Source organism: Amblyraja radiata, chromosome 9 (genome assembly GCF_010909765.2).
Source record: "Amblyraja radiata isolate CabotCenter1 chromosome 9, sAmbRad1.1.pri, whole genome shotgun sequence".
Taxonomy (NCBI): Eukaryota; Metazoa; Chordata; class Chondrichthyes; order Rajiformes; family Rajidae; genus Amblyraja; species Amblyraja radiata.
Window position 1 is genome coordinate 57,139,509 of NC_045964.1, and position 9,941 is coordinate 57,149,449.

The 9,941-nt window shown below is 49.3% G+C and overlaps 1 protein-coding gene across 1 annotated transcript in view; it reads right to left on the reverse strand.

Annotated features, from left to right (window-relative positions):
- angel1 (angel homolog 1) overlaps positions 1-9,941 on the reverse strand; it is a 30,841-nt gene that overhangs the window by 18,275 nt on the left and 2,625 nt on the right. The window contains exons 2-3 of the mRNA XM_033027528.1: positions 8,035-8,616; positions 1,800-2,017 (exon numbers count right to left, since the gene is read on the reverse strand). Coding sequence (XP_032883419.1) covers positions 1,800-2,017; positions 8,035-8,616 — 800 coding nt within the window. The remainder of the gene's footprint in view (positions 1-1,799; positions 2,018-8,034; positions 8,617-9,941) is intronic.

Here is a 9,941-nt window from a genome sequence, read left to right on the forward strand (position 1 = left end):
TTTTATTCTGAGGCTATGCCCTCTGGTCCTAGAGTCTCCCACTAGTGGAAACATCCTCTCCACATCCACTCTATACAGGCCTTTCACTATTCGGTGAGTTTAAAAGAGGTTCCCCTTCATTCTTCTAAACTCCAGCGAGTACAGGCCCAGTACTCTGTGTCTCACAGTTTCAGTGAGGCAGCCATCTGTGGAGGATATAGACAAATGACGTTGGAACCCTTCTTCAGACCTCCACAACGTATCTCCTCACATTGGTAGACACCAAAATGCTGGAGTAACTCAGCGGGACAGGCAGCATCTCTGGAGAGAAGGAACGGGTGACATTACGGGTCGAGAACCTTCATCAGTCTGAAGAATGGTCTCGACCTAACACGTCACCCATTCATTCTCTCCAGAGATACTGCCTATCGCCGAGTTACTCCAGCGTTTTGTGTCTACCTTCGATTTAAACCAGCATCTGCAGTTCTTTCCTACACACATTATCTCCTCCCATTGTCCTGCCCCCCCCCCCCCCCCCCCCCCCCCCCCACTTTCTCTGCAACTTAAAACCAACCTGTTTTCTTTCCTTTAGCAAAACACAAATTGCTGGAGTAACTTGAAGAAAGTTTGGCATATTTAGAGTCTTACAGAATGGAAACAGGCCCTTTGGCCGAATCTGCCAACATCTACAATGTTTCCAATGATTCTAAACAACTACGACAAGTACATTGTTGGAACTGTTTGGGAACAGTTCTGCTCAAGACTGCAAGTAATTGTAGATATAGTCTCAAAGTGCTGGAGTAACTCAGCGGGACAGGTAGCATCTCTGGAGAGAAGGAATGGGTGACGTTTTGGGTCGAGACCCTTCTTCAGACTGACCTCTACCCTCTTTAGATCTTTTTATTTCCAATTGTCGATCAGTCTGAAGAAGGGTCTCGACCCAAATCATCGCCTATTCCTTCTCTCCAGAGATACTGCCTGTCCCGCTGAATAATTATTCCAGCATTTTAGTTTAGAGTTACAGCGCAGAAACAGGCCCTTCGGTCCGCGCCGACCAGCGATCCCCGCACATTAACACTACCCTACACCAACTTGGGACAATTTTATTTTTACATTTACCAGGCCAATTAACCTACAAACCTGTACGTCTTAGGAGTGTGGGAGGAAACCGAAGATCTTGGAGAAAACCCACGTAGGTCACGGGGAGAACGTACAAACTCCGTACATAGTCGGGATCAAACCCGGGTCTCCGGCGCTGCATTCGCTGTAAAGGGCCTGTCCCACTCAGGCTATTTTTGGGCGACTGCCAGTGACTGTCATAGTCATAGCAGGTCGCTGAAAAAACGGCGACTGGACCCCCCTTCGACATAAAATTTGAAATAAAATCATTACTTTTAACAAAAAAAATACGAGTCAGCACCGGCGACAAACTACGTCACCCGGCGACAAACTACGTCACCTGGCGACAACTACGACAGCACCTACGTCAGGAGATGTCAAGCTACGCTCATTGGCGTCAAACCCACTGTCGACGACTGTTTTCGAAAATGTTTCAACATGTTGAAAATCCAGCACCGACCAGAAAGACACTACGACTCTACGGGCGACTGAGGAGACTACTCGTGACCATACAGACGACACCCAGGCGACCATGTAACGACAGCCTAGTCCGCCTGTAGTCGCCTAAAAAATAGCCTAAGTGGGACAGGCCCTTGAGGCAGCAACTCTACTGCTGCGCCACCGCAACCGCCCTAGTGTGTCTATCACCAATAACAATTTGTTGAGCATCGGAGGTGGTTGGTATTTCTCACAGTACTCACGTCAGGATCCCAGGTATCAAACTCCTGCATGATATTCTGGAATCGGAATTCCCATATCAGGAGCTCGGGCTGGCAATGGGAGTACAGGTCGCAGTTGGTCTCCAGGAGGTCCTGCGACAGGATGTTGTACGACATGACGGTGAATTCGAACGGGCTGCCTTCGCCGGCATCTTCCCCCTGCCGCTGTGTTGTGTTCTCCCACGTCCGGGTGAGCTGGCCTGGGAGGAAAGCAAACCACACGTCACCCATCCCCACGCTCACAAAGCTCAGCAGCAGAATGTGGGGGGGGGGGGGGGGGGGGGGGGGGAGGGGAAACGGGACCTCGTTGAAGCATCCAGAATAGGGAAAGGTTTAGATAGAATGGATGTGTCCACTGGAGGAGAGCTCCGGTTTCCTCCCACATCCCAAAGACGCGCAGGTTTGTAGGTTAATTGGCCCCACTGTAAATCTGTAGGATGCGAAACTGGGATAACATACGGCTTAAGATTCCAGCATCTCTTGTGTCTATGTCCAGCACTATATCCGTAACACTATGTCCAGCTTTGATCCCAGGAATGATTAGAGAGGATGTTTCCACCAGTGGGAGAGTCTAGGACTAGACGTCAGAGGCTCAGAATTAAAGGACGTTCTTTTAGGAAGGAGGTGAGGAGGAATTTCTTCAGTCAGAGGGTGGTGAATCTGTGGAATTCATTGCCACGGGGCTGTGGAGGCCAAGTCAGTGGGTATTTTTAAGGCAGAGACATATAGATTCTTGATTCGTCAGAGAAGAGGAGAATGGCTTAATTCTACTCCATAAGGAAGGATAAAAACAAAGGCCTAGTGTGGGATTAGTCTAAGGGGATGATCGATGCAGACTTGCAGGACCAAAGGGTGCACTGGTCTTGAGTGCTGAGATTTACGAGGACTATGCCAGGACACGAGAGCAGAATCTATAGGGAATGAATGGTTGCCCCGGCTGGTACTTTATTCCTTGTAGAGCGGAAGGCTAAAGGGTTATCTTACACAAGGTGTATAAAATCGTGCAGGGAATAGATAGGGTGAATGTACACACACGTTGGGGAAATCAATACCAAGAGGATACGTGTTTAAGGTAAGAGGGAGGAAATGTTTAAATACGAATTTGAGGGGCAACGTTTTCCACGCAGAGAGTGGTGAGCCAGAGGAGGCAGTTTAGTCAGCCCCGACCCGGGGTAGATCGCCCGGCACGGGGGAGCTGAAATTCCCCCTCCCCACCCCCGATGCAGGAGCTTTTTGCCACGACAAGGAGGCCCGAATACCACCGGCTACGGGAGTAAGATCGTCCCGTCAACGGAAGGCTAGAGGCTCCTGACTGCTGGAGGACAAAGGGAAGAGATTGAACATTTTTTCCGCCTTCCATCACAGTGAGGAATGTGGAGGAGTCACTGTGGTGGATGTTTAAGTTAAAATGTATTTTGTGCTTTTTATTAGTATGCCTGTATAGCAAATCAAATTCCTCATATGTTGCAAAACATACTTGGCTAAAAAAGTATGATTATGATTCAATAACAAAATTTAGAGGACATTCAGACAGGTATATCGGAACAATAAGACAAGAGGGATATGGACTAGTTGGGAAAAGTGTCCTGTTTCTGTGCTGTGTGATTCTATGACTGTAATAACTTAGCAACCAGGTTTCAAACATTTGATTATTTTCACGTGGAGTATAAGGAAATCCTCAGGTCTTTTTATGTGACATGTTAGCGTGGTGTCATTTGAATTACATTTGCATTATTGCTTTTGTTGAAAACTAGTAAGTATGCCACAGGTAGGCAAAAAATGCTGGAGAAACTCAGCGGGACAGGCAGCATCTATGGAGAGAAGGAGTAGGTGACGTTTCGGATCGAAACCCTTCTTCAGACGTACGCCACAATTAACTTTTTTTTAACTTTTAGTTTTTTTAGAGATACAGCGCGGTAACAGGCCCTTCGGCCCACCAGCGATCAACCCGCACACTAACACTATCCTGCACACACTGGGGACAATTTACAATCTTTACCGAACCCAATTAACTTACAAACCTGCATGTCTTTGGAGAGTGGGAGGAAACCCACGCAGGTCACGGGACGAATGTACAAACACCCTACAGACAAGCACCTGTAGTCTGGATTGAACCCGGGTCACTGGCACTGTAAGGCAGCAACTCTACCGCTGTGCCACCGGGCCACCCTTCTTGGATGACAATCTAAGTCTCAGTCCAAGTTGGATATGGGTTCAGCCAGCTCCAGAAAGTTCAGTCATAAAAAGGAACTGTAGATGCAGGTTTATACCAAAGACACAAAATACGGGAGTACCTCAGCGGGTCAGGCAGTTTCTCTAGAGAAAACGGATAGGTGACTTTTCAGGATCCCGACCCGAAACGTCACCCATCCATTTTCTACGGAGATGCTGCCTGACCCGCTGAGTAACTGCAGCATTTTGTGTCTATCCAGAAAATGTTATGGAAGCATGTGTTTCATTCAGGGTGTTTCACAGAGACATGGCTCACCCCCAGCTCCCCAGACTCAGCGGTCCAGCCTGAAGGGTTCTCCATCCACCGCATGGACCGTACGCAGGCATCTGGGAAAGGGAGAGGAGGGGGCGTCTGCCTCATGGTCAACTCTGCGTGGTGTTCCGACGTGGCAGTCCTGTCCAACTCCTGCTCTCCACACCTTGAACATCTGGCGGTGAAGTGCCGTCCCTTCTACCTCCCGAGAGAATTCACCTCCGTTATCCTGACCGCGGTCTACATCCCACCCCAGGCAGACGTCCGTCTGGCACTGGAGGAGCTGCAGGCCGTGGTCAACAAACACCAGACGTCTTACCCAGAGGCATTTACCACCATTGCTGGGGACTTCAATAAGGCGAACCTCAAGAAATCACTCCCCAACTTCCACCAACATGTCTCCTGCTGCACCAGAGGACCTAACACCCTCGACCACTGCTACACCACCATCAAGAATGCCTATCGTTCTATCCCTCGCCCTCACTTCGGTAAATCCGACCATACCGCGGTGCTGCTTCTTCCTGCCTACAAGCAGCAATTAAAGAGCGCACCCCCAGAAGTGAGGACAGCACAGAGCTGGTCGGGGGGGGCAGAAGAACAACTCCAGGACTGTTTGGAGTCTGTAGACTGGGCAATGTTCAAGGACTCGGCAACGGACTTGAACGAATATGCCACAGTCGTTACAGACTTCATAAAGAAATGTGTGGAGGACTGCATCCCTACAAAAACCTTCCGAGTGTTTCCCAATCAGAAACCTTGGATGAACTTTGAGATCCGCACTCTCCTGAAGTCCAGACACAGGGCATTCACCTCCGATGATACAGTGGCCTACATGAAGACCAGGTACGACCTTGGTAAGGCCATCAAAAAGGCCAAAAGGGACTTCTGCTCCAAACTGGAGGACGAGACAGATGTTCGGCAGCTGTGGCAGGGTCTGAATGCAATCACCTCCTACAAGGCAAAACCTGGAGGCAGCTCGAATGCCGGTGTAACATCACTCCCTGACGAGCTCAATGCGTTTTACGCACGCTTTGACAGGGAGAATACTGATGTGCCTTCCCGATCCCCCATTCGCTGCGATGGCATTTCAGTCTCAGTCACAGAGGCCGATGTCAGGAAATCCTTCAGAGGGGTGAACCCCCGAAAAGCACCTGGTCCTGATGGTATACCCGGTCGTGTTCTAAAAACCTGTGCGGACCAACTGGCGGGAGTTTTTACGGACATTTTCAACCTCTCACTTCTGAGGTCTGAGGTCCCCACCTGCTTTAAAAGGGCATCAATTATACCGGTGCCCAAGAAGAGTAAGGTGACATGCCTCAATGACTATCGACCAGTGGCACTAACGCCGGTGGTGATGAAGTGCTTTGAGAGGTTGATCATGGAGCAAATCAACTCCTACATCGACAAAAACCTGGACCCACTGCAGTTCGCGTACCGCCACAACAGATCAACGGTGGATGCGATCTCGCTGGCCCTCCACTCCGCACTGGACCACTTGGACAACAAAAACTCATATGTCAGGCTGTTATTCATTGATTACAGCTCGGCATTTAACACAATCATCCCCTCCAAACTGGTTACCAAACTCGCAGAACTGGGTCTCTGCGCATCCCTCTGCAACTGGATCCTTGACTTCCTCGTCCACAGACCACAGTCTGTTCGTATTGGTGGAAATGTGTCAGCCTCAATAACAATCAGCACGGGAGCACCTCAACGCTGCGTGCTCAGCCCCCTGCTGTACTCACTCTATACCCATGACTGCGTAGCGAACCACAGTGCGAACTCCATCATCAAGTTCGCTGACGACACCACTATTGTGGGGCGTATCACTGATGGGGATGAGTCAGAGTACAGAAGAGAGATCGAGCAACTGTCCATATGGTGCCAGCGCAATAACCTGGCCCTGAACACTAGCAAAACCAAGGAACTGATTGTGGACTTTGGAAGGAGTAGGAGGGGGACCCACAGCCCCATTTATATCAACGGGTCGATGGTTGAAAGGGTCAAGAGCTTCAAATTCCTGGGCGTGCACATCTCTGAAGATCTTTCCTGGTCCGAGAACACTAATGCAATCATCAAAAAAGCACATCAGCGCCTCTACTTCCTGAGAAGATTACGGAGAGTCGGATTGTCAAGGAAGACTCTCTCTAACTTCTGCAGGTGCACAGTCGAGAGCATGCTGACCGGTTGCATCGTGGCTTGGTTCGGCAATTTGAGCGCCCTGGAAAGGAAAAGACTACAAAAAGTAGTAAACACTGCCCAGTCCATCATCGGCTCTGACCTTCCTTCCATCGAGGGGATTTATCGCAGTCGCTGCCTCAAAAAGGCTGGCAGTATCATCAAAGACCCACACCATCCTGGCCACACACTCATCTCCCTGCTACCTTCAGGTAGAAGGTACAGGAGCCTGAAGACTGCAACAACCAGGTTCAGGAATAGTTACTTCCCCTCAGCCATCAGGCTATTAAACCTGGCTCGGACAAAACTCTGATTATTACCAACCACTTCTGTTATTTGCACTATCAGTTTATTTATTCATGTGTGTATATATTTATATCATGGTATATGGACACATTTATCTGTTTTGTAGTAAATGCCTGCTATTTTCTGTGTGCTTAAGCAAAGCAGGAGTTTCATTGTCCTATACAGGGACAGATGACAATAAACTCACTTGAACTTGAACTTGACTTGATCTCTACATCTATCACTTGTTAAGGATAACGAGGTGATAATGAAGCATACAAATCATAGAAATCTCAGAGCCTGATAATTCTGCACCTGAATATCTAGACACACGCCAGACATGTATTGCCAGGAGAGAAGGAATCGGGGACGTTTTGAGTCGAGACTAGTTACTCTAGCATTTTGGGTCTATCTTTGGTGTAAGCCAGCATCTACAGTTTGAGTCTGATGAAGGGTCTCGACCCGAAACGTAAACCATTCCTTCTCTCCAGAGATGCTGCCTGTCCCGCTGAGTTACTCCAGCATTTTGTGTCTGTCTGCAGCTTCTTTCCTACACATGGACGGTTAGGGACAGAGATAGAATTGGCAAGTAATGGCAGGTTAAAATTATGATCACCTCTGAGCCCGGAGGTTGAAAGACATTTCAGGTGTGACTGATTAGAAAGGTCTTCAAACCTGACATGAAACCATTCATTAATAATAACCGCAGTTGGTTCAATCGATGGCTCCAATATATCAACAATGGGTAAAGGACATTTACCTGTCACATTAACTTCAGCAAACTGAACCAAACTAGCACTTTCAAGTTGTAGTGATATGGAACTGCACATGCTGATTTATACCAGTGCTGGAGTAACTCAGCGGGTCAGGCATCATCCTTGGAGAACATGGATAACGTCTGAAGAAGGGTCTCGACCCAAAATGTCACCCATACACGTTCTCCAGAGATGCTTCCTGACCCGCTGAGTTACTCCAGCACTCAGTGAAACGTCACCTATCCATGTTCTCCACAGATCATGCCTGACCCGCTGAGTTACTCCAGCACTCTGTGAAACGTCACCTATTCACGTTCTCCACAGATGCTGCCTGACCCGCTGAGTTACTCCAGCACTCTGTGAAACGTCACCTATCCACGTTCTCCACAGATGCTGCCTGACCCGCTGAGTTACTCCAGCACTCTGTGAAACGTCACCTATCCACGTTCTCCACAGATGCTGCCTGACCCGCTGAGTTACTCCCGCACTATTGCAAACGGGTTGATGTTCACACCTGAGTTTGTGGTGATGTTGCCTTCATTCTGGAACTGCCAGAGCATATTAGGTGGTGCCTCGTTCATTCCCAAGGCCGCAGGCACGTGCCACATGGTGCCGCCCACTGGCTGAGGCGTGCCTTGCGGCGACATGAACTGCCAATCGATGGTGCTGGCGTTCTGGTGAGGTGGAGGCTGCCAACCGCTTGGTGCCTCCTGGGCGGCAGCCGGCAACCACACCGGTGGCGGCGTCCCTTCCTTGGCGCCCTGGGAAGATGGCGTCCAGGCCGGCGCAGAGAGGTGCCATGCCAGGACGCTCGGCTCCTCGACGTCGCCCCATCCGGCGGCGGCCAGCTGTTGGTCCCCGGCCTGCTGCCACGTCATGGCCGCCTCTTCCGCCTCCCGGGGAAGAATCTCAGCGTCAACGTTGGCTCCCCTCTCCTCTACCGACTCCCCTCCCGGCCCACCGTGCAGCCACTCCTGGAGAAGGGCAGTTTGGTCTTTGCCAAGTGGTACCCACGCAACAGGTCTGGCATCAGTTTCCACACGCAAGCTCTCCGAACATCTCTCTGCTGCGTCATCCTCTTCATCGATGGAAGGACCTGATGAATAAACAAAATGAATGGTTTTATTTATATAGAGAATCTAGAGTCAAAAGCGTTTGATTATCTACAGACTTTAGAGATACAGCGTGGAAACAGGCCCTTTTGGCCCACCGAGTCCACGCCGACCAGCGATCACCCCGTACGCTAATAGCATCCTACACGCTAAGTACAATTTACAATTTACAGAGGTAGATAAAAGTGCTGGAGAAACTCAGCAGGTGAGGCAGCATCTGTGGAGCGAAGGAAATAGGCAACGTTTCAGGCCGAAACCCTTCTTCAGACTTGCAATTTACAGAAGCTTTGGAGTGTGGCAGGAAACCCACATGATCACAGGAGAATGTACAAACTCCGTACAGACAGCACCTGAAAATAAGATCGAACCCGGGTCTCTGAGGCAGCAACTCTACTGCTGTGTCACTGTGCCGCCTTTTATATTTTACTTTACGTAGAGAGTCAAGAGTCGAAGGTGTTGAATTGTCAAACGTGCCGACAACAGGACAATGAAATGATTTTTTGTAGCAGCATAGCAAACACGTTAGCTCAATACACACAGAAGGACCTGTTCTTGTGCCGTACTGTTCTACGTTCTGCAGCGGTACCCCAGCTAATGGAGGCACGCTTTAGAAGCCCGATAACAGTGGAAGAAGCTTTCGCTGGGTCTGGTGGTACGCTTGTGATGTTCAAACACCTGCAACTTCCAAGCCTTCTTAGTCAGACCTGTATTCTCTGTACTGCCACACCACAGCTTTCAATTGTCATCATAATTTCATTGCCACAGTCACATTATGGTGTCTGCAATATTGTGCAACTCAGCGGGTTAGGCAGCTTGCCTGGGGAAGGGAAGAAAGCTGGAAGAGAGATGGGGCGGAGGGGAATAGGTGAACACAGGTGAGGGAGATTTTTGTTAGGCAGATGGCTTGACAAAGGCCAGAGATGAAAATAACTTTTTGTTCATTCCTGCAACATTTGATGCAGAAGGTAGACACATAATGCTGGAGTAACTCAGTGCAACAGGCAGCGTCTCTGGAGAGAAGGAATGGGTGACGTTTCGGGGTCGAGAGCCTTCTTTGGACTGAGAGTCAGGGGAGAGGGAGACACAGAGAAAAGGGTAAAATATGTGAAAACGAGAGATGTAGAATAGATTATTGTTAGCTTGGAGAAGTTGACAACAAAGCACAGAGATAAAATGTAATCGGGGATAGCCAAACAGGTCAAGAAACTGGGAAGGGGAGAGAAGGAAAGCAAGAGCTGCTTGAAGTTAGAGAAGTCAATGTTCATACCGCTGGGGTGTAAACTACCCAAGCGAAATATGAGGTGCTGTT